The sequence below is a fragment of the Podarcis tiliguerta genome (genome assembly GCF_965153285.1).
Source record: "Podarcis tiliguerta genome assembly, chromosome: 6".
NCBI classification, from domain to species: Eukaryota; Metazoa; Chordata; class Lepidosauria; order Squamata; family Lacertidae; genus Podarcis; species Podarcis tiliguerta.
Window position 1 is genome coordinate 9396787 of NC_139539.1, and position 24007 is coordinate 9420793.

A 24007-nucleotide genomic window follows, 5' to 3' on the forward strand; every position below is an offset into this window, starting at 1 on the left:
ATGTCTCCCATCTTCAGCCACAAATCCAACAGAACACAGACCACTTGAATGCAGCTCATTCCACAGGTTGGTAACTGATCTAGCGCAACTCTGTGCAAATGTAAGATTCCTCGATATTAAACCACCACCCATAAAACCTGAAGAAAGGATTTTCTCACATTTTCCATTCAGCAATCCATTTAGCTGTGCATGCACTTTCTGATAAGCAACCTCAGTCTGTGAATATATTCACCATTGAGCAATCTTTCTTTATGCAGAGTGAGGGAGCCACCTCAGGTGGCAGCTGCTGAGGGGTGGAGAGTGGACATTGCCGGGGGAGTCACCCCACAGCCTTGTGGGCCCTGTGTGTGGTGGAGTACTTAGCCTATCACCAGTGTTGAAATAAGATGCAACTGCTGGTCTAGTCAAAAGGGAGAGGCGCCATTTTCTCCTCTACCACCATTGATGTAAGCCAGCCCTGCTCTACATAAGTAGTTTTCAAACTTTCCAGTTCCTGGGTTATCTCTTGTCATAATTGTCTCATCTTTGCTATGGGACACCGGCTTGTTGCAAGGGATTCTGGGATATGTTCCATGGAACACAAGTTCATGCAAGGTCCTCTCAGGTCTTTCCTTGCAGTTAAGAATTACAGGAGAAGAATGGTAGTGAAGAAGCTGTCTTTTAGCCAAAGCCGTCACCAAGATAGCCCCAATAAGCTTTTGAGGTGCTCCAGGTAATGGTTTTGCAGGCCACTGGCTGAAGCAAAGGCTCCTTGCTTCTCTCTGACCTCTCCTTACGCATCAAATGCGGCAGTCCTTTGATCATCCCTCAAGAGATTATGCATACCAGATGAGGCCAGTCCAGTGCCAAATCCAGTATGTCTCATTCCTTTTATGTCTTCCTCCCTGCGTAAGAAGAAAAATCTGCAAAATGTCGCTAGCTGGTTTGGAGCTGTAATGTGCTACATTTTCAGGACTTTCAAAACAGATGCATGCAGATTATTCAAGCTGTTTTGTCAAATTATTACTAAAAAAATCGGATTTAAATAATAACGGAAATGGATCATCACACTGACATACAGCAAAGTGAACATTTATTCATGTATATAACATTATATACGTGTTGTCCTTGGGCCCTTTAAAAGTTCCCCTCCAAAGGATCTAAAAATGAATAAATCAAAATCTAGGATGTCATAGGGAAAATGCAGTTACTGCTTTAATTTTTTCCTTGAAATAAATCTACCCATCCCCTTAGTTATTCCTAGAGTTTTTGCAGAGCTCTTTATGATTTATGTAACTTTATATAGATTTATTGAATTTGGTACAATGCTTACACATGGTGCAACTTGGTTCATACATTGTTCCATATTTTGCAATGTTACAAAATCACAGAATTTTAGAGTTGCAAGGGAGCTTGAAGGTCATCTGGTCCACCCCCCTGCTCTTTATCATTCACCCCAAAATAATGAATTTTAACCAAAATGTCTGCCTCCAGGCATTTTGTTACATGCCAAAAGTACACAAGCACAGACTTAAGTATACATACGCGTGCATATGTGTGTTTTTGCTTTTCTTTCTTTTGGCTTATTTACTTGCATTTTCTTTTGATTTAAAGGCACAGTCATATCAGCTACTGTGTCCCTGTTGTGGTGAGTTCAAAAGTCAAAGTTAGTTGTCCTTAAATCCTATTATCAATTGGGAGTAAAGCAACAAGCAATAAGATATCAGAACTGGGGGTGGCTTACAGGCAATCTATTCTTCCCTGATTCTTTTGTAAGTAATTACCTCTAGGTAGTTTTTCTCAGGCTCCTCCAGTCAGTATTCATGAACCTCATGAGAGGGTTGCCATATTTAAAGAAAAGTTGTTGAGCTTCCTGGTTCTGCTGGCAAAACCCGGACATTTTGCCGGACGCTAATTTCACCGTTTGAATCCCGGACACACCCAGGAAATTGTGGATGTATGGCAACCATACTTCATGATGGCCACATCTAAGTCTCTACCCAGGATGGATTTGTTTGCCAGGATTAATAAACCTTAAGTTTCTTTATTATTTCACCAGCAGTCATACCAGATGATATAATTCTGCGCTTGGCTGCAAAATATATACACCAAAGCCTAGCACTAACATATCCCCAAATAATAAGGGTGTTTTCAAGTTCCCCAGCATGGTACAGTCTAGCAACAGTTAAATCAGGCCCAGTCGAGCAGACTTTAGATTTGGAAAGAACTGGATTATCAGATACGGATCCCCCCAGATATGCTACAGTTTTCCCTAGCAGAGATTCAGCCATTGACTTTTGCCTTCATGCTTAGTTGCTCAGGCAGCAGAGCACCAAATGCTGTGATGTTTAGAATGGAGGCTGAGGAGAACAGATGTCTTTCTCATTCTCCAGCTACACTTGTTACACTAGCTGCATGCCAAGGAACTATTCGGGAGGGGAGGAAATCCTGGGAAACAGAGAAGCAATGCAAGGCAAACCTATGTCCTGCATGTTGAAGAGTTGAATCTGCCTTTAGGAAATCGCCATATTCATATCAGCCTCAGTATGGTGTAGTGGATAGGGGCTGGACTTAGAACTAGGAAAATTAGGTTCATCTCAGCCATGATGCTCAGTGGGTGACCTTAGGACAGCTTCTCCCAACCTGGTGCTCCTCAGATGTTATTGGATGACATAATCTCTGACCATACATTGTATTGGCTGGGACTGATGGCTCCAGCAACATACAGAGGGCCCTATGCTTCCCATACCTGTAGAAAGAGAAGAGTTTTCCCTCCATCTCTTTAGGTATACAGTTGAGGGAGGGTAATGTTGCAACCATGAAGCTGCAAAGATGTCACATTGGTTGGGGCTGATGGCAGCTGGAATCCAAACCATCGGGAGGACATCAGGTTTGGGGAAGGCTGAGCTTAGGCTGGTCACCATGTGTCTCTTTTTTTTTTTTGGTAAATAATTTTTATTCATTTTCAATGAAATCCTCCAATTAACAATAAATCCAATCAAATCATTCCAAATTACAACAATAATACCACCAATTATATATTACAATTACAAAAAAATAATAATTCAAAAGTGGACTCCCCATGTTCCAGATGTCTTGAGATTTTGCCTTCATTAAAGTCCCTGCGTTCTTCGCTATTGTTCAATTCATAACTCTAATTTTAACCATCCTTATTTTCTCAAACCATCAGTAGCTGTTCTGTAACTCCCTGTCTTTCCCCTCCAATCCCTTAAATTGTTAGCACACAAGAGGTATTTTTTATTCCATATTGTTGGCTGGCCACCATGTCTCAACCCAACTTACTATACAGAGTTGTTGGTGAAGAAAAAATGGAGAGTACCCTCTTTTTAATACCTTATCCAGACCCAGTTTTCCACTGCCATTTAGCTACTACTGCCATACCTGCTACTTACAATTTCATAACTTCTTCCCTCATCTCTTCTTCATTATCTACTGTAGATTGCAAGTGCTCTGAGCAACCCCTTGATCTGTGTGGCACCTTGCATATGATTGGCATGACACAAGTGTTACACCGTTGTAGACAAAGTAATTGAACTTGACCAGTAATCAAAGCTGGATGTGTCTCCTCTGCCTCAAGTGAATTCCAGCGTTATATAAAGGATGCAACAACTTTCCCCTTTCTCTCCTAGCAGGTATAGCATATTTTTCCAGGCACCTTTGCCTTTTCCAGCATCATTACTGTACAATGGTATCATTGCCTGGAGGCTTTGATCAAGGAACGTGGCCCTGCTAGGACAGGCACATACACAAATAATAACAACAGTGGTTTCCTAGGCCAAAATATTGAAATATTATTGAAAACGTAACCCGAGATGGCACCATGGACTTTCCAAGGCACCCCACCCTCCCCTTATCAAATGAAAGAGAGCCCCACTGGTTCTCCCAAACACTCATTGCAGAACCTGAATTCATCCCCAACCCCAAAAGTACAAGAATAACCTCATTCCCTGAGTATTGCATGCCCTTCTTTATTGAACAATTTACATTCCTCTTTCTTTAAAGACCCGTTGGATAAGTTTCCCTTCTCCCACCCTAAAAGCAACAACCCCCATTCACTAAAAACCGAACCAAACCCCAACCACAATACCTACCCAGCTTCTATACCAGCTTAAGATCACCAGGAGAGGTGGGTCTTTTCCAACACCCCTGTGGCACTTCTAACTGAGAAATGGATGAACTGCAGTACAAGAAGCATTCAAGCTTGGCCAACACTGACTGCATAAATGTTTATGCTTCCTGGATGACGTCACAGGCAACTTCTATGCTGGATCAAAATTACACAACATGGAGACGTTACTCACAAAAGGCAGAGGCCGATGCATTAACATAACCCCAAAGTTAATATGTAGAACAGAGGTCTACTCATTCCCATGTATGACAACCAGCTAAACACATTCATGCTATGGTGAACTTGGAGGTCATGTATGAAAGCAGTACAGCCCTCTTCTCAAGCTCTGATTCTGCCTTGAATCAAGACGCTTGTTCATTCCTTCCTTGACAATGCCCAAGTCTCAATATGTGGTTTCTCTGGTGACTTGGCTGGAGAAGGTATGGTTGCTGGAGATGCTGTTGGACTTCCTGTTGAACTTGGTCCTCTTCTTCTTCTTCCTCCATGGCAGGCACACAAACATGAGCGTGGAGAGGAAGATTTGGCGGAAGTTGGCAGAGACCAGGTTGTACAAGACTGGGTTGATGGCTGAACTGACATAGAAGAGGATGTTTGTCAGCATGTAGAAGTAGTGGTAGAAGTCAAAAAGGAAGCTAAGGGGAGAGAAGAAAAGGAGGGGCAAATGAGCAAGGAAAAAAACCAAATGGTTGAGTTGTGTAACTACAAGTCATCGTGATACTTCATCATCATTTTAGTGCACATTTCTGCAAACATACTCTATTCAATTTTGCTAAATGTACAATTTTTTTCAAAGCAATTTCCCCCAAATATAATGCTTTCTTGCCTGTTATTTTTTGCTAATATATGAATATATATGCATTTTTTGCTCTAGTACATGCATATGTGTACACATTACTTGGCTGGAATTTCAAGGGACAAAGATTTGGCTTGGAGTCATGCACTGGGCCTGAGGTTGTCCCTTCTGTCTCCTTCAATGGAGAAGGAACCCTAGGAGAGCAAAAAGCTGAGATGGTGGATAAGCACATTCACACCTCTTGCTCAAGCTTCCAGTGTCAGGTTCAGGGTCTAGCAACTTGGACTTCCTTTAGGAAGTTATTGACCTTATAGATTTAGGGGCTATGAAACCTCCTAGTTCTATGAACTTGGCTCAGGGTCATTAGCTGGAGATGCAATCAGAGGGATCTGGATCACCAGAACTTCTTTCTTTGAAGGATGAGGGCAAAGGAGGACTGAGCCATTATCCAGCCAATACTTCCAGCAGGATGGCAGTAATAATAATAATATATTATTATTATTACTGAGAGTAATAATAATAATAATAATAATAATTTATTATTTATACCCCGCCCATCTGGCTGGGTTTCCCCAGCCACTCTGGGCGGCTTCCAAAAGAATATTAAAATACTGTGATACATCAAACAAAGTGTTGTCCTCTTCTAAGAGGCCAGGAGCCACCTGATTGGGTAGGGGTAATTGCATTGAAACATACTGCAGTTAATGCACAGAATTTGGTTACTCACTCTGACCACTGATTTTCTGGCACATAGCAATACATAAGTCGCCGTACATGATACGGAAGCCAGCAGACAACAAAGGCAATCACAACAGCTCCTGCAATGGACAAAAATACTGATTAGTCTCTGTAGTCGGTGTGGTCTGCACTTTCGTTGCATTGCAAGGCAAGTTGATGATTTGCACCCCGTGCTACGGTAAATCAGTATCCCACAACCAGGGGCAAAAACTGGCTCACCTAACTGTTTGCAATCATTGCAACAACACAAGTTCTGCATGGGAAAAAAATAGGAATGATTTTCAGCTTTCCACCCTGGAGGGCTCTTATGCATGAAGGAGGACTTTGCTGCAAAGAAAGGTATGCAGATGGAAGGGGAAATAATGATTCGGTAGAGGAAGGGTGGAGAATTTGCATTTCCTTGAGGGTAATTTGTTGGGCCCACTCACCTGCAATGGATCAAACTCGATCCAGTGGTGGGCTTGGGACCACAGTAAAAAATGATGTGGATCAGAGTAGACCCTGATGGTTCCTTTGTAGCCATGCAACTTAGATGGCCATCTAAGTTGGTGGCCATCAGTGCCTCTTGTGGGAGCAAAATCCATAGTTTAATAATGTACTATGTGAAGAACTTAATTTTGTCTGTGTGGTGTAGTGCAATGGGTCAGTGCTTCTGTCTGCTGACCAGAAATTTGGTGGTTTGAGCCAAGGGCAGCTGTGGGTAGGATTCCTGCACTGCAGGGGGTTGGACTAGATGACCCTTGTGGGTCCCTTCCAACTCTGATTCTCTGATACTATGATTCAAGTCCATCATTCAGCTTAGAAAGCATCACTTCCCTTTTTGGGGGGCATCACTGTTACCTCTCCCTCTGACAGCACTTCATGCCTGAGGACCGCCTGTTCAGCAGGAGTTCAACCCAAGCCAGAAAACCAACCAACCAACCAACCAACCAACCAACCACAAGCCCATCTGTCTTGTCAAGAAAGAAAATTGGACCATCCTTTGGAAACCTGCAGCGTGACATGGCTGAAGACTGAGCCTATTTCCAATAAGCAGAAAAATCCATTTCGGAATCTGATCTTTTAATTTGTTAGGGCTTGAGAACAACCTTCTCATCTGGAGGCGATAAGCTGTTTGAAAGCTGTTCTGTAATGATGGAATGGTATAGACATGTTGGTATATGAGCGCTCTCCATGGTGCTGAAAACGGCAGATAGTATTTTGCAGCTTAGAGCTGAAACAGCAAGACAGATAGGACTGGGTGAAACTATTGGTCACTAAATTGACTTACTATAACACACAGATAGATACTAAATATTAGTGAAGGAGCTAGCTATAACCTATCAGACAACACCTGCAGCATGTGCCTGCCCGTTCTCCATGTCGCACCATAAAAGTAAGTAGGGGAGATTCCTGCATCATTCTTCCCTAGAGTCAAGTGCATCAGTCCCCAGAAACCACAATGCAGAACAAGTGAAACAAACTGTACAAAGAGCCAATAGCGGGCAAATTAAAATCCCTACTCAGCCCCAAAGCAACCTATTAGATAATGACCCTGCATGATAGGTGTCAGGGGCTGGTCTGACTCTGAAGATGGAGGAATGAGGTCACAGACAGAGCAGCCTCTAACAGAGGGGGAGGGGGAGGATCCCCCCTTGCTTTCCATGTTCCCAGAAGCAGTGAGACCAGCAGATTCAGAGCCTGCACAGTCAGGGAAAGAGCTGGACAGCTTTGAGATAGTAGCTAGGCAACCAGGAGGGAGGGAGTGTTTAGGCTCACTACTTCTTATCAGAAGCTACTGGAGGGAGGGGAAAACTCCCGTGCCTGCCAGTGTACCTGACAATAGGTTAGGCTGAGAGGTAGTGACTAACCCAAGGTCGCTAACACTAGTTTCTCCATATGTGAATCATCAGCTTTGCATGCAGAAGGTCCCAGGCTCAGTTCCCAACATCTAGAAATGTCCCTTGTCTGAAATCCTGGAGAGCTGATGCTGCTTAGTGTATACAATACTGAGCTAGATGGAACACTGGCTAGTCTCAAGGTAAGGAGACCTCCTGCCTTCTATGTTTCAGGTCTGACCAGGTACAGAGGTACCTCGGGTTAAGAACTTAATTCATTCCAGAGGTCCGTTCTTAACCTGAAACTGTTCTTAACCTGAAGCACCACTTTAGCTAATGGGGCCTCCTGCTGCCACTGTGCCGCTGCGCGATTTCTGTTCTCATCCTGAAGCAAAGTTCTTAACCCGAGGTACTATTTCTGGGTTAGTGGTGTCTGTAACCTGAAGCGTCTTTAACCTGAAGCGTCTGTAACCTGAGGTACCACTATGCTTCTAATAACTGTTTAGCCTAAAATAGAAGAATGAGGCTGCAGTTTTGGTTTTGGCTCTCTGGGCTTTGCATCCCTGCTGCCACAGATCAAGGCTAGGGGCCAAGCAGTCAAAGACCTACTTGGAGCCTTTACAGTGGTACCTCAGGTTACATACGCTTCAGGTTACATACGCTTCAGGTTACGGACCCTGCTAACCCAGAAATAGTACCTTGGGTTAAGAACTTTGCTTCAGGATGAGAACAGAAATTGTGTTCCGGCGGTGCGGTGGCAGCGGGAGGCCCCATTAGCTAAAGTGGTGCTTCAGGTTAAGAACAGTTTCAGGTTAAGAACGGACCTCCGGAATGAATTAAGTTCTTAACCCGAGGTACCACTGTATATTGAGGATATAAATGAGACTTGCATGGAACTGTCCGCAGAACTGTATCCAAGGAGACCAAATCTCTCTCCCTTGCCACCCCCTCTCCCTCTTTGCACCTCCAAGTTTATCTCAGATACATCTAATTACATGTCTCAATTTTTAATAGCAGTGTGATTGCATTGAATATTACAACATTACCATAAATAGGTTACTAATTGGTTATTTATTTTCTGAGTCATGGCAACTAATTTTATATACCAATAGGTAGATATAGAGTCTAATTGCAGAGAAGTTCTTTAAGAATATCAGAGGCCACAAACAAGCTTTCAGATCTCTGCCAATTCATCCCAGTTCCTTCCTGTAGAGTTCCGTGACAGGTCTGGATCAGGACAAATATTAAATTTCCATAATTTCTAAATCCTGATCCAAAAGTTCTGGCAGCCATTAGAAATTCTGCTTGACATTTCAAGGAATCAACTTACTATCTGTTCTTACATTAACAAACCTGACATATGATTGGCATCTCTACATTTTCAAGACTTTTTATTCCCCCCCACGAATCCTTGATATTTCTGCCCTTAGCTGCTAATACCATCTTAATTTTTGCACGCGAAAAAAAATGCACATAGCCCTAAAGACTACACAATCCATGATGCAGTGGGGTGTGAAAGGATGGGCATACATTCAGTGAACCATCAATTGCCACCTGTTGGTACCTCAGATCCAGGTACAGGCGCTTCAGAGAATGAACACTTTGCTGTGGTCAGTGCCATGAGTTTGTTTGTTTCTTCCTGAGGAACTTAAGCAGATTTTTGGAGAACCAGATCCATATCAATGGTTCTTAGCTAGGTAAAATAAAGGTAAAGGTACCCCTGCCCGTACGGGCCAGTCTTGACAGACTCTAGGGTTGTGCGCCCATCTCATTCAAGAGGCCGGGGGCCAGCGCTGTCCGGAGACACTTCCAGGTCACGTGGCCAGCGTGACATCGCTGCTCTGGCGAGCCAGAGCCGCACACGGAAACGCCGTTTACCTTCCCGCTGGGAAGCGGTCCCTATTTATCTACTTGCACCCGGGAGTGCTTTCGAACTGCTAGGTTGGCAGGCGCTGGGACCGAACAACGGGAGGGCACCCCGCTGCGAGGATTCGAACCGCCGACCTTTCGATCGGCAAGCCCTAGGCGCTGAGGCTTTTACCCACAGCGCCACCCGCGTTCCTGGGTTCTTAGCTATGAAAGGTAAATGGATCATCAATGTTTAGAAGCAGTATACCACCAAATGCCACTTTCTAGAGGCAAAAATGAAGAGAAAACATCCTGCTGCAGGAGTGCCTTGCTTTCAGAAGCACCCACATAGCCCATGGTGACAACTGTCCCCTTTCATCTTCTGCCTCCAGCTTCTTACAATCACAGTGCCTTCTTGGTAGTGGTGCCAAACTTGTGGAATGCCCTCCCATTGGATGTCAAGGAGATAAATAACTATACAACTTTCAGAAGACATCTGAAGGCAGCCATCTATCAGGAAGTTTTTAAAGTTTGATGTTTTATAATAATAATAAAATAACAATAACAATAACAATAATAAATTTTTATTTATATCCCGCCCTCCCCAGCCGAAGCCGGGGTCAGAGCAGCTAACAACAATAAAAGTAACACAATTTACATAAAATCACAATCAATTAATTGAAATGCATTCTAAAATCAATTATTTTAAAATCAATTCAAAATCAAATTAATGACAACCATTGGGCTAGAGTTCTCTGAGGATTACTGAAGGAGGGTGTCAGACTGTGCCTTGGCCAAAGGCCTGGTGGAACAGCTCTGTCTTGCAAGCCCTGCGGAAAGATGTCAAGGCTCACAGGGCCCTAGTCTCTTCTGACAGATCGGGGCCATAGCCAAAAAAGCCCTGGCTCTGGTTGAGGCCAGCCTAACCTCCCTGTGGCCCAGGATCTCCAGGATGTTTTTATTTGAAGACCGTAAGGTCTTCTGTGGGACACACCAGGAGAGGCGGTTCCGTAGGTACGTGGGTCCTAGGCCATATAGGGCTTTAAAGGTTAAAGGTACCCCTGCCCGTATGGGCCAGTCTTGACAGACTCTAGGGTTGTGCGCCCATCTCACTCAAAGAGGCCGGGGGCCAGCGCTGTCCGAAGACACTTCCGGGTCACGTGTAACGTGAGCTCCCGTTGCTTGGTCCTTGCTCCTGTCAACCTAGCAGATCAAAAGCACATCAAAGTGCAAGTAGATAAATAGGTACCACTCTGGTGGGAAGGTAAACGGCATTTCCGTGTGCTGCTCTGGTTTGCCAGAAGCGGCTTAGTCATGCTGGCCACATGACCCAGAAGCTGTACGCCGGCTCCCTTGGCCAATAAAGCGAGATGAGCGCCACAACCCCAGAGTCGGCCACAACTGGACCTAATGGCCAGGGGTCCCTTTACCTTTACCCAGAGTGGCTTGGTCAACCCAGTCAGATGAATAGGACACAATTATATAATCATAGAATTGCAGAGTCGGAAGGGACCCTGAGGGCAATCTGGTCCAACCTCCTGCAATGCAGGATTATCTAATTAGATAATCTAGTTATCTTCATCATCATCACATGTGGAAGCTCATTTTAGCTGCTAAGGCCAAATGCTATTGACAGACCACCCCTCCCAGGGTGGGGAACCTCTGGCCTCCCTCCCTGATCCTTTGAACCTCTCCCCAGGCCACACGCTTCAAGGCTAGTGTGTGTACTTGAGCTCGGATAAGGCCTCTTGCTTGTCTGGATGTCAACAGGGCTGTGGGGCAGCTTTGACTTAGGCCTTTAATCACACCAACTGCTACAGAGCATGTGCCTGTATTTGTTCACATTCATCCATCCCTACCTTTGGCTCTCTTCCCTTCCTCCCACCGCTAAAACTTGGACTGTAAGCTCCTTGCAGGCATAGACCTACCTCTGTTTGTTTGCAGAACTCCTCAAACCCAGACACACATTGATGGTGCTGCATGCATAAGGATACATAAGAAGTATAGCCATCTATAGGCATAATTTTCTGGGGCTCACACAAAAACAAGTTTATCGCCTCCAAGGCAGGAAAACCCCAGTAGCTCTTAGAAAACCAATGGCATCCCAGGTGAGTTCTTTGAAGTTTTCCCACTTGGGTGGCATTGGCAAATGAGCTGAAGGCTACGATCCCAGGCAGAGCAACCTGTTTAATGAATTGCCAAATGAGCTTAATTCACAAACTGGCACAAGCCAATAAATTGTTTGGAATTGGATCTGCCTAATTAGTCTGGGGAATTAGCCTGGGGAAGGAAAGGTAAAAAAGTACAGACTTGTTTATTGACATGCTGTACATTATTTCACCAATAAAAGTTTTAAATCTCTCCAGAGCTACAGCTTTTTTTGCTCAAGGGTTAGGGCTGATTCAGCTGTCCCCACAGCTATCATGATGATGATGATGATGATGATGATGATGATAATAATTTTTTAAAAAATTTAACCTGCCCATCTGGCTGGGTTTCCCCAGCCACTCTGGGCGGCTTCCAACAAAATATTAAAATACAATAGTCCATCAAACATTAAAAGCTTCCCTAAACAGGGCTGTCTTCAGATGTCTTCTAAAAGTCTGGTAGTTGTTTTTCTCTTTGACATTTGGTGGGAGGGCGTTCCACAGGGCAGGTGCCACTACCGAGAAGGCCCTCTGTCTGGTTCCCTGTAACTTGGCTTCTCTCAGTGAGGGAACCGCCAGAAGGCCCTCGGCGCTGGACCTCCATGTCTGGGCAGAACGATGGGGGTGGAGACGCTCCTTCAGATATACTGGACCAAGGCCATTTAGGGCTTTAAAGGTCAGCACCAACACTTTGAATTGTGCTCGGAAATGTACTGGTCAATGAGGTTCCCACATGGCAACATACCCCATCTTATGATCAGGGATGTTATAATCCCAGGGACAAGTGGAGCCAGTGCACTTGATAGGGTTTAGAGGCTCTAGAACATAGGTCACTAAATGCGGGTCCTGGGTCCAGCTGGTTTTGGAGGCAGGGACTCCTGTGCAGGCCCAGCAAAATGATTTCTGTTCACTGGTTCCCTCCAGCAGAACTGCCAGAACCTCAGCTTTTCATTTAGACAGACAAGTAGTTTCTATTTCTCATTGTTGTGCAGAAACAGTTTCTTTAAAAAAATGAAAGCCAAGGCAGAGCCTGATAAGAGCTCAGCTGCCTAAGATATTCTATGTGTACATACGCAAGTTATCTTTGTTCTACACTCCTTTTAAAATTTCATTTGCAATTTGATTTCAGGGCTTAACATTAATTTTGATGTTAAAAAAAACTATTTCAAATATGTTTTGCTGATTGTCTTAGCTGCATGCTGAACTCAACAGGGGGCTAATCCTAGAAGGTAGGAAATGAACACAAAGTAATTTGGATTCATTATCTAACTTGTAATGACGTTTGGGGCCACCTGAAGCAGACTTCAAAGACAAGTGGGGTGCCACAGAGTTCTGTCCTGGGCCCAGTGTGGTTCAACATCTTTTTAAATGATTTGGATGAAGGAACAGAGGGTATGCTCAGTGCTGCAGATGACACCAAACTGGGAGGGGTAGCTAATACCTCAGAAGACAGAATTGGGATTCAAGATGACCTTAACAGATTAGAGAACCAGCTAAAGCTAGCAAAATGAATTTCAGGAGGGTTCTACAATTAGGCAGAAAGAACCAGCTGTACATATATAAGATGGGGGACACCTGGCTTGCCAGTAGCACATATGAAAAGGATTTAGGGCTTTTAGTAGATCACAAGCTTAATATGAGTCAGCAGTGTGATGCAACAGCAAAGAAAACTAATACTATTCTAGTCTGCATCAACAGAAGCATAGTGTCCTTATCAAGGGAAGGTCATAGTCCTTTTCCATTCTGCCTTGGCTAGAACACACTTGAAGTACTCTGTCCAGTTCTGGGCACCACAATTTAAAAACAATATTGACAAGCTGGAATGTGTGCAGAGGAGGGGCACCCAAGACTATCAAGTGTCTGAAAACCAAGTATATTGCTTCCAGCCCTTTTGTGACATAATTAATAAATCACACACAATTTCACCACAGCAAAGAGGAAGAGGAATAACATGGGTTTTGGTGGAAGCCGAACTGCAGCAGAATGGAAGCAGGGCTGCCAAGAACGTGGATCAGAACGGAACGTACCCAACAAAGAGTTGAGTCCTGTGTTCCCAGAGTTGAGTCCCTGTGTTTCACATCCATGAATAATCATAGTTTAGAGGTCCCGGGCCCTAAGGAAGTCAGATTATCCTCCACCGGGGCCAGGGCCTTCTCAGTGGTGGCTCCGACCTGGTGGAATGCTCTGTCCCATGAGACCAGGGCCCTGCAGGATTTAACTTCCTTCTGCAGGGCCTGTAAGACAGAGCTATTCCACCTGGCTTTCAATTTGAATTTAGCCTGATCTTTTATTCCCCTTCCTTCCCTCCCCCTTCCCTTTTTATGAAGATTGCCCGCTCTGGGATCCCACAGCTAATTCTCCCCTGGTCTCCTTGCTGGCCCAAATAGGACTAATTTAGCCAGCTAGCCCTGGTGATCATCTAATGTTTATTGGATGGATTCCCCCCCTAAATTGATTTTTGAATTCTGAATTTATTGTTATTCACGTTTTATACTGTATTTTATGCTGGTTTTTTGTTGCATCAATTAAGTGTTTTAAATTTGTTGTTAGCTGCCCTGAGCCTGGTTTTATGAACTGGGAAGGGCGGGGAATAAATAAACATTTATTATTATTATTATCCATCCAGACGAACCACTATTCCCCATAGTCCCCCATTCTAGTGCAAAGCCATTTCCGAACTTGAGAGGAGAGGGGGTTGCGGGCCACCCCCTCCCACAACGTGGGGGCTGGCCTTCTGCCCCTGCAAGAACAAGGGAATCCCCGAGCGTGCCTCCGACCCTGCCCGCCAATCGGCGGGTGGGGGAGGCGTGGTCTAGCCCATTTAAGGCCAGGCACGCCCGGGGACCGCCCTCTTTGCCCCGTTCCAGCTGACCGGTTTTCCCATCCCACCCACGCTTTAGGCTTAGCTAGCTATGACCTTGCTATGGACTCTGGTTGGTCGCCGCAAGGGGCCTGGTAGGAATTTTTCCAACTTGGCGCTCTTCCAGCCTTTTGGTTTTTTCGCCTACCTCGTAGCAAAACGTCACAACTTCCTCGGTACTGGCGGTTAGGCATTGGCAAGGGTAATTGTTATGCAAATGAAGGGGGGGGAAGGAAGCGCCATCACTTCCCTGAAGGAAAAGAGTAGTCCGGTAGAGGACTCCAGGGGCGTTGCCTTGTCCAAAACCTAGGGAGGTAAGGGCCTCCGGCATGCCCCCGAGCGGTGACACCCGTGGGATCCTAGTTGGCATACTTCAACAGGACTCCCACGGCTGGTGGATAACCCTTCCCGGTCTCCATGCCGGGTAGTCGATAGGAGCCAATGCCTAAGGCCAATACCTTTCAATTCCTGTAATCAATAAAGTTGTGGCCTTTAATGCCCATTAACCTTAAATAATGTGTCCGGTGTCTTCATTTCACATGGGGGGAGGGGACTTGCCAGGCAAGAGTTCTCGCTTAGCATATACACATCTATGTGGTGTATCTGGTGCTAAACTGCAGCTCAGCATAGTTCCTCACACAAACACTGTGCAGCTTGCTTATTGCACATTCACCTGCATTTTAAACTTTCCCTCCCTTTTCCTTTCATTCTCTATATTTTGTAGATCTTCACTAACCAGCTGAAACCCTGTTGCCACGGAACATTTATCCAAAGTTGCAAATATATAATTTTCAGTGCCGATAACAAAAAATTAACTTCCCCCTCATTTTCTCTGGGTAACTAGCCCATGAGTGGGTAGTCACAGTGAGGCATGAGAGTATTTAGTGTATGATTTCACCTTGGTGGTCTTATGCCAATAGTGCCCAGACAATATGTCTTTTTCTCAATGGATTCTGTATAGCATTGTGTGTGTGCTTTGATTTTTGGAGGGAGAAGGAATGTTGCAATTTGCTCCTTTAATAGCTTGCTGTACGTTACAGAGTTTAGATTGATTGAGCCTCCTTTGTGTATGACAGAGGAATAGAAGGCAGTTTTATTATTCTCCAGCCGTCCATGCTCCCTGTGGGCTTTCAAATGTGCCAGCCGTAAGTCTTACTTGAAGTAAAACAGAGAGCTATCGCGGGGGGTGGGGACAAGAGGAAGAATATACTTCCTTCCCTGCATGCAATTCTGTGTGGTTATGGAAAGAATAGAATGAATTTTTAAGACCATTTTGTTTCAGGTGTGCTGTAAAATGCTAAATGAGATGTTAATGATTTATGACCCAGGTCTCTGCATGGTTACTTGGGAGTGATTCCTGTTTTATTCAGGTGGCCTTACTCATAAGAAAGTGGGCAAAGAATGGCAGCCCAGGCCCCAATGAGATGAGTAAGTCCCATTGCTTGCACATGGAGCTTAGTCACAGCTAATGTAGCTGAGCATTAGCTCAGCCCAACCATTTATCAGTAGATGTGGGGGAGGGAAATGGCCTTTCTGTGCTGAATACAATGGGTGTGGGGGTGTTTGCATGCAGGAGAGTTTCCCAGTTTACAAATTCATATACTGTATTTTTCGGTGCATAAGACTATATTTCCCCACAATGTTTTTAAGTTTAAAATTGGGGGTTGTCTCATACACGGAATGTTGCAAAATGTTTATTTCATAATTTTGGGCTCAAAAAATAGGGGTCGTCTTATACATGGGGGCATCTTATACAGGAAAAATACGGTAACCAACTGCAGTGTTTCTCAAATTTGCATTTCATTGCATTACATGTGCATTTGAATTTCCCTCGGTTAAAGTCAACTGGAAATTTGAACCCAGCCTATTTGGAATCAACGAAAGCACCAAACCCAAAGCTCATTTTAAGAATATGCATTTGCAGAGGATGCATTGCAACCATCCTCCTATAGGGACCCGCTCCTGTTCAAGGTCCTAGCCTGCCATTCCCTCCAAGCAAATCATTCTGTTCCTCCTCCCTCCTGTTCCATTTTTCTTTTCCAGCTGTCACTCTGTTTTCCATGGCTGTTGAACATACTCAGCTCTTACTAAGCTATTTTGAGACTTGGGTTTTTATTGTTGCTGCTGCTGTTACTCTCTTTGTTCTGCTTTTTTTTTTTAATATAATGATGTACAGTGGTGCCTCGCAAGACGAAATTAATTCGTTCTGTGAGTCTCTTCGTCTAGCGGTTTTTTTGTCTTGCGAAGCAACCCTATTAGCGGCTTAGTGGATTAGCGCTATTAGCGGTTTAGCGGCTATTAACGGCTATTAAAGGCTTAAGGGATTAGCGGATTAGCTGCTAAAAGGCTATTAGCGGTTTAGCGGCTTAGAAAAAGGGGGTGGGGAGCGAAAAAAATCTTGACTCGCAAGACATTTTCGTCTTGCGAAGCAAGCCCATAGGGAAATTCGTCCTGCGAAGCACATTGAAAAACGGAAAACCCTTTCGTCTAGCGGGTTTTCCGTCTTGCGAGGCATTCGTCTTGCGGGGTACCACTGTATTTGTATTTCTGATAAACTCAGAGTTGATCTTAGGGTTATGGTATGAACCTAACAACAACAACAACAACAACAATTTATACACCACCCATCTGACTGGGTTTCCCCAACCACTCTGGGCAGCTCCCAACCGAATATTAAAAATGCAATACAGCATTAAACATTACTTCCCTAAACAGGGCTGCCTTCAGGGAGAAATCTGTAATTTTCTGCTACTGCTGTCTAGGTTGTAACTTGCTTTAAATATGAGATTTAACAATAATAACAATATAATTGGCAGCTACAGTATATGGAACTGTGTGAATGGAAGCGGATTCTATTTAAGTAATGAAATAATGACTGTGTTGAACATGACACATAGACCTGTGTTTTAATTATACTGTAAAATCTAATAAAATATCAATTCTGGGTGGTTGTTTTTCCCCTTTCAGTATTTGCATTGGGAACTCGTTTAGCTAGGACTGCTGCGTTGTTAAAGTATTCTTTTGTTCATTCACAGATTAGCAGCTTTAAAAGAAATCCCAGATATGATTAATATCTTAACACTGGTATTTATTCGAGGATAATTGGATAGTTCACACTGAGACCTTAGCAGAAGCTCAAATAGTAATGTGCAGTAGGACAATCATAAGAACAAGAGAAGAGGCTGCTATATTAGGCCAGTTGCCCATCTAGTCCAGCCTCTTGTTCTCACAGAGGCCAGCCAGATGATCAGGGGAAGCTTGCAAGCAGACCCTGAGTCCAATAAGTATGCAGGCTAAGACCCTACCTGCCCACAGACTGTCTCACCAGAGTGGTGCCTACTCTGGTTATCTCCTACTTGGACTACTGCAATGCGCTCTACGTGGGGCTACCTTTGAAGGTGACCCGGAAACTGCAATTAATCCAGAATGCGGCAGCTAGACTGGTGACTGGGGGCAGCCACAGAGACCACATAACACCGGTCCTGAGAGATCTGCATTGGCTCCCAGTACGTTTCCGAGCACAATTCAAAGTGTTGGTGCTGACCTTTAAAGCCCTAAACGGCCTCGGCCCAGTATACGTGAAGGAGCGTCTCCACCCCCATCGTTCAGCCCGGACACTGAGATTCAGTGCTGAGGGCCTTCTGGCGGTTCACTCATTGCGAGAAGCAAAGCTACAGGGAACTAGGCAGAGGGCCTTCTCGGTAGTGGCACCCACCCTGTGGAACACCATCCCTTTAGATGTGAAGGAAATAAGCAGCTATCCTATCTTTAAAGGACATCTGAAGGCAGCCCTGTTTAGGGAAGTTTTTAATATTTAATGCTGTACTGTTTTTAACCTTTGATTGGGAGCTGCCCAGAGTGGCTGGAGAGACTCAGCCAGATGGGCAGGGTATAAATAATAAATTATTATTATTATTATTATTATTATTATTATGCTCTCCCATCCTAGCAAGTGGTAGTCTGTGGAGGTAGAACGCAGTACTGCAGGTTAGTCATCATGGATCGCAGAGACTATAGGCAAGAGAGACTCATTTGGCCTTACCAGGATCATGCATTGTAGGACAGCACAGGAAATTTTTGCTATCACTTTTCTTAAAAAACATGTATCTATGTGATTTCAAGGAGAAGGTGTACAGTGGAGACATCCAGTATATCTGAAGGAGCATCTCCACCCCCATCGTTCTACCCGGACATTGAGGTCCAGCGCCGAGGGCCTTCTGGCGGTTCCCTCACTGCGAGAAGCCAAGTTACAGGGAACCAGGCAGAGGGCCTTCTCGGTAGTGGCACCTGCCCTGTGGAACACCCTTCCACCAGATGTCAAGGAAATGAACAACTACTTGACTTTTAGAAGACATCTGAAGGCAGCCCTGTTTAGGGAAGCTTTTAATGTTTGATGTATCACAGTATTTTAATATTCTTTTGGAAGCCGCCCAGAGTGGCTGGGGAAACCCAGCCAGATGGGCGGGGTATAAATAATAAATTATTATTATTATTACACAGTAACACAGTTTTCAGTGTATCTTCTAAGCAACACCAATGTTATGAAACCTTTGCCAACTGCCCATGTTCCAATCCAAGATGTCCCATTTAATAAGAGGTAGTTGAAAGACTTGAGCAATCCCCCTAACAGTGAACTCAGGTGTGGAGTGCCGATATAGTTTGAGCCAACATGGAACTACTCATTATCAAGAGGGAGGCCTCTATATACTAAGGGGAACTTTGAAGGTATCTCCACAAACTTTGCCACCCACCCACAGTCCATGATGGCAGCCATTTTGCTAGCCTAAAGCAAACAGGAGTTGGAAAATGCTTCATCAGTGAGGTGGGCATTCTGGAAGTTTGTTTTGAGAAGGTTAGTAGCCGGTAACTTCCAAGTCTCAAGTGCCAGACCTCAGCAAAAGAAAGTCTGTCAAGATATGCAGGAATCTAGGAAGAGGGCTTAAAGAGAAAGAGGAACTTACGTAAGACTCGGACGCCATGCTTCAGGGCTTGTACACGGCCAGGTTCCATGGACATGCTGAGCATCGTTTGCTGGCCTCCAATAGTGCACACCTGGTTTTCTTGTGCGGCTTGCTTAAACATGATGATGAGCTGGTTGGCAATTATGGTGTTCAAGACGGAGATGACGACCATTGGGAAAACAAAGGAGATGAAAGCGTTGACCTGGATGAGAGAGGACAGATATCATCATCATCATCATCATCTTTTTTTAAAATTTTTTTATTGATAATTGCAATACTTACAAACACAAACCAGAAACTAAACAAACTTATTTTAATTTAAATACTGCTAATGTCAAAATTGACATTTCAGCAACTTAGAAGTATAAAAATGGTTCTATAACCATTGAAACCTATACATCCATAATCACATCACGCAACTGGAATACACCAAAGGGCACTCCCATTCAAATATTAAAATATAACCAACCTATTAAAATAAGCAATAAAGCAACCCCATTGAGTACAATTTTTACCATGGAAAGTTGTGCCTTCATCAAGAGCATCATGAATTATATTCTAGAATTTAATAACAGTGGGAAACTACAACTGCAATAAAATAAATAAAAAAAAAGGAAGCTGGAAGGAAAAAAAGGAAAGGCACAATTCTCCTCTTTCTTTAAGGAATGGTTGATCAAATAGGGAGATAGACAGGAATGTCAAAGCTCACAAAAATGTATTTGCCTAAGAGACACTAGACAGCACTTTGAGACTTTTTGCATTAATGGTTTTCCTTTTACCGGCTTCATAAAAGAAAACACAGTTTGAAGTCTGACTTGTATAAAAGTCTTTTCCGTATTGCAAATATTATATGTTTCTGTGCTTCTGTCTATTTTCCATACTTGGCAGAAGAAGAAAAAGTTGCTTCTAAGGAATTAAGTTTTTTGCACCACAAAAAAATGGTTAGCTTTTGAGTTGTTGTTGTTGTTGTTGTTGTTGTTGTTTTTAAATAGAGGATTAGACAAATACATTGTTAACCAGCCTATTAATAGCTGCTAACCAGGCTTACTTAAAAAGCTCAACAATTGGCAACCCTACGATATTTATGAATACATAAAGATATTATAAATCAGAATGAGAAAACAACATATAAACATTAACATATTCCCTCCTTGCATAGCTCCCATCCTCCAATGGTTGTGGCAACAACTTTGGCAGCACAGTAACAGAAAGCGATAGTATACTCCCATCCACTAACCAGCATAGAAAAATAAAAACTCAACACTTCTCTCTTTAGCCCTAATCCAGAGGAATCTGCCATGTCAACCTGACTCAGATATTTCCTGGGTTCCCAAACCTCACAAAGTACTCAGCGCCCATATGTTGTTGGTGCTCTTAGTACATCACCTCATTCTCTAAATTAGAGATAAACCTGTGATGGAAATTGCAGAGTGGTGGGGAATATGAAATTCCCAACTATAGAACACATGCATTCCAAAGGCAAAACCTTGGGTGCAGGATTGGACTAAATTAAACATCCTGAAAAGTTTATGGTCCATTTACTCCATCATTGCTCCTATGTTAACTGGCATAAGCATTTGATCTTCTTATCTACTGTAAATAGCAGGATCCCTTTGGGCTGCTGTGGTGCAAGTTAACACTTTACAATATCAGTGATTCCTGATTCACAATTGCTGGTTCATTCATCTTTAGAAAAAATAAAAATTATAACCTGGGCTCTCCTTGAACTCCATTTTATTCCTTCCCCTCTATAAAGCTGTCTTCTTTGTGTGTGAAGTTTAATGATTGGTCTCTATAGCCCGTGATCCCATTAGCCAATAACCTCTGCCCCAGAGGATTGAAATTGACTGAACAAACAAATCCAAGTTATAGCATTTCTGAAACCCTCAGTATGTGTTTTTCAATAAAGCAAACACTACTGATATTAACTTGTGCTTGACTCTGAAGGAAACTCAAACATTGAATGCAATCAAGATCTTTTGCATTTCAACCAATGTGTAGCCATATCTTCACTAGAACCTTAAATTTCTTTGAAATGAGTTTAATTATCACAGCACACATCAAATAATGGTGGACACCATTGCTCTGTGAGGTTGCTCAGACCCCTGCCCCCTCTCCATAGAATTACAGCTTCCAGGGTTTCTAGGCTGGGTGCTGTGAAAAGTTTAAAGCTGGTTTAGATTTGTAGGATAGGGATGTGGGTGGTGCTGTGGTCTAAACCACTGAGCCTCTTGGGCTTGCCGATCGGAAGGTTGGTGGTTCGAATCCCCGCAACAGGGTGAGCTCCCATTGCTTGGTCCTAGCTTCTGCCAACCTAGCACTTCAAAAGCATGCCAGTGCAAGTAGATAAATAGGTACTGCTCTGGCGGAAAGGTAAACAGTGTTTCTTTGAGCTATGGTGTTCCGTTGCACCAGAAGTGGTTTAGTCATGCTGGCCACATGACCCGGGAAAACTGTCTGTGGACAAATGCCAGTTCCCTCAGCCTGTAAAGCAAGATGAGCGCCTCAACCCCAGAGTTGTCTGCGGCTGGACCTAATAGTCATGGGTCCCTTTACCATTTAGATTTGTAGGATAGCCATGCTCTTGTCAAGGAAGCATGTGGGATGCCGGTGGTGCTGTGGTCTAAACCACTGAGCCTCTTGGGCTTGCTGATCAGATGTTCGGTGGTTCAAATCCGCACAACAGGGTGAGCTCCCGTTGCTCTGTCCCAGCTCCTGCCAACCTAGCAGTTTGAAAGCACACTAGTGCAAGTAGATAAATAGGTACCGCTATGGCAGGAAGGTAAACGGCGTTTCTTTGAACTATGGCGTTCCGTTGCATCAGAAGTGGTTTAGTCATGCTGGCCACATGACCTGGAAAGACAAACCCCAGTTCCCTTGGCCTGAAGTCAGATGAGCGCTGCATCCCATAGTCTCCTTTGACTGGATTTAACCATCCAGGGGTCCTTTACCTTTACCTTTTTAAGGAAGAAACACAATAAAAAAATTCCTTCCAGTAGCACCTTAGAGACCAACTAAGTTTGTTATTGGTATGAGCTTTAGTGTGCATGCACACTTCTTCAGGCACACGAAAGCTCATACCAATAACAAACTTAGTTGGTCTCTAAAGGGCTACTGGAAGGATTTTTTTTATTTTGTTTCAACTATGGCAGACCAACACGGCTACCTACCTGTAACTTTTTAAGGCCTCAGCAATGGGTTCCACACACAGTAACAGTAGCAAATTAAATACCAAATCAACTGACTTCACACAAATATTCCTGTAAGTCATTTCAACAAATTCCTCCTTCTGATCTTTCCATCTCCAGTTCCGTTCCCCTAAGTCACCCTAATGTGTCCTGCTTCCTTCCATAACCTGGCTGATGCTTTGTACGACCACCAGCAAATAACACAGTTGAAAGGTTTCTAACAGCAGGAAGGTGATGGGTTGGATCTTCCAAACGTGTCCTTAAAGAGCTGCCAACTCTCTATGCTTTTAAAATTATGGATGATGAAAGAAGCACAATTCCCAGTTCTGCAGAAGCTGAAACACAAAAGTCTGGCCTAATAATTTATACAGTAAATAATATAGTAATTTGCTACCGCAGTGTGTGCCAACGTGGATGTCTTGAAAAGGGCTTCAAAGCAATTCATGGAGGATAAGTCGTGATGGCTATGTTCTGCTCCCATTGACCGAGGGAGTATGTCTTTGAATACCAGCTGTGGGAAATCATAATTGCGGAGGGTGCTGTTCTGCTTGCAGATTTCCCATGGGTGTCTGGTTGGCCACATTGAGAGCACTGAGTTAGGTGGACCTGATCCAGCCTACCTGTCATGTATGGGGCCCCACCTCTTCGCTTTCACCTGCCTCCTTGAGATTTAGAAAAGCTGGGATGGAGATAGTTTGTGAAGCAACTGAGCTGCATTTGACTTGGTAAGCTTTCTCCCCTCTTCTTCAAAGGGAGACGTGAAGCAGTCAGTCCCTTTGCACAGGCCTGGCTGGGACCAGCTATTGCTTGACTTTCCTCTCTCAGGCTGCTGACCTACCTTTAAAACACATTCAAAGCACATTCTTTCTCTCAAAGAATCCTGAATGCTGTAGATGGCGAAGGATTGCTGGGCATTGTAACTCTGTGAGGGCTAAACGACACGGCCCAGTATTCTTCGGGAGGGAAACATGCTTCAAATATGCTTTAAAAGTATAGTGTGTATTTTCTACCAGAAATGTCTCTATTATCAGCCCTTCAGTCTCAGACCCTCCAAGTGTCCCTATTTTCCAGGGACAGTCTGGGATTTACAGAAGCTGTCCTGGTTTCTGATTTCATCCTGGAATGTCCCACTTTTCCTTAGGACATCCCTGTTTTCATTGGAGAAACGTTGGCGGGTATGGAGTTAGGTGACCCACGAGCAAAGGGGATAAGTAACTATACAAGCTTTAGAAGACATCTGAAAGCAGTTCCAATATAGGGAAATTGTTAATGTTTGATGTTTTACTATGTTTTTATATGCACTGTAAGCCATCCTGAGTGGCTGGGGAAACCCAGCCAAGTGGGTGGGGTATAATAATAATTATTGGGGGGGGGAAAGGGGGAAAAATAATGAATATGATATGTTTTGATATGTTGTTATATTGAAATTGCTAATAAAATATTTTTTTAAAAAAATTCCTGTAATGGTTCTAGGGGTTGCTCGTGTGTAAGTTGCCGCCACTCCTGGCTAGGTTACCTGGTTGAAC

General features: G+C 43.9%; 1 protein-coding gene and 1 long non-coding RNA gene across 2 annotated transcripts in view; one reads left to right on the plus strand and one right to left on the minus strand.

Moving 5' to 3' along the window:
- The window catches only part of LOC310680771, a 506863-nt gene that overhangs the window by 132373 nt on the left and 350483 nt on the right, over positions 1 to 24007 (plus strand). The gene's annotated exons all lie outside the window — the stretch shown is intronic.
- The window catches only part of NTSR1 (neurotensin receptor 1), a 117508-nt gene continuing 93737 nt past the window's right edge, over positions 237 to 24007 (minus strand). The window contains exons 2-4 of the mRNA XM_083447537.1: positions 19294 to 19495; positions 5650 to 5740; positions 237 to 4761 (exon numbers count right to left, since the gene is read on the minus strand). Coding sequence (XP_083303663.1) covers positions 4512 to 4761; positions 5650 to 5740; positions 19294 to 19495 — 543 coding nt within the window. The 3' untranslated portion in view covers positions 237 to 4511. The remainder of the gene's footprint in view (positions 4762 to 5649; positions 5741 to 19293; positions 19496 to 24007) is intronic.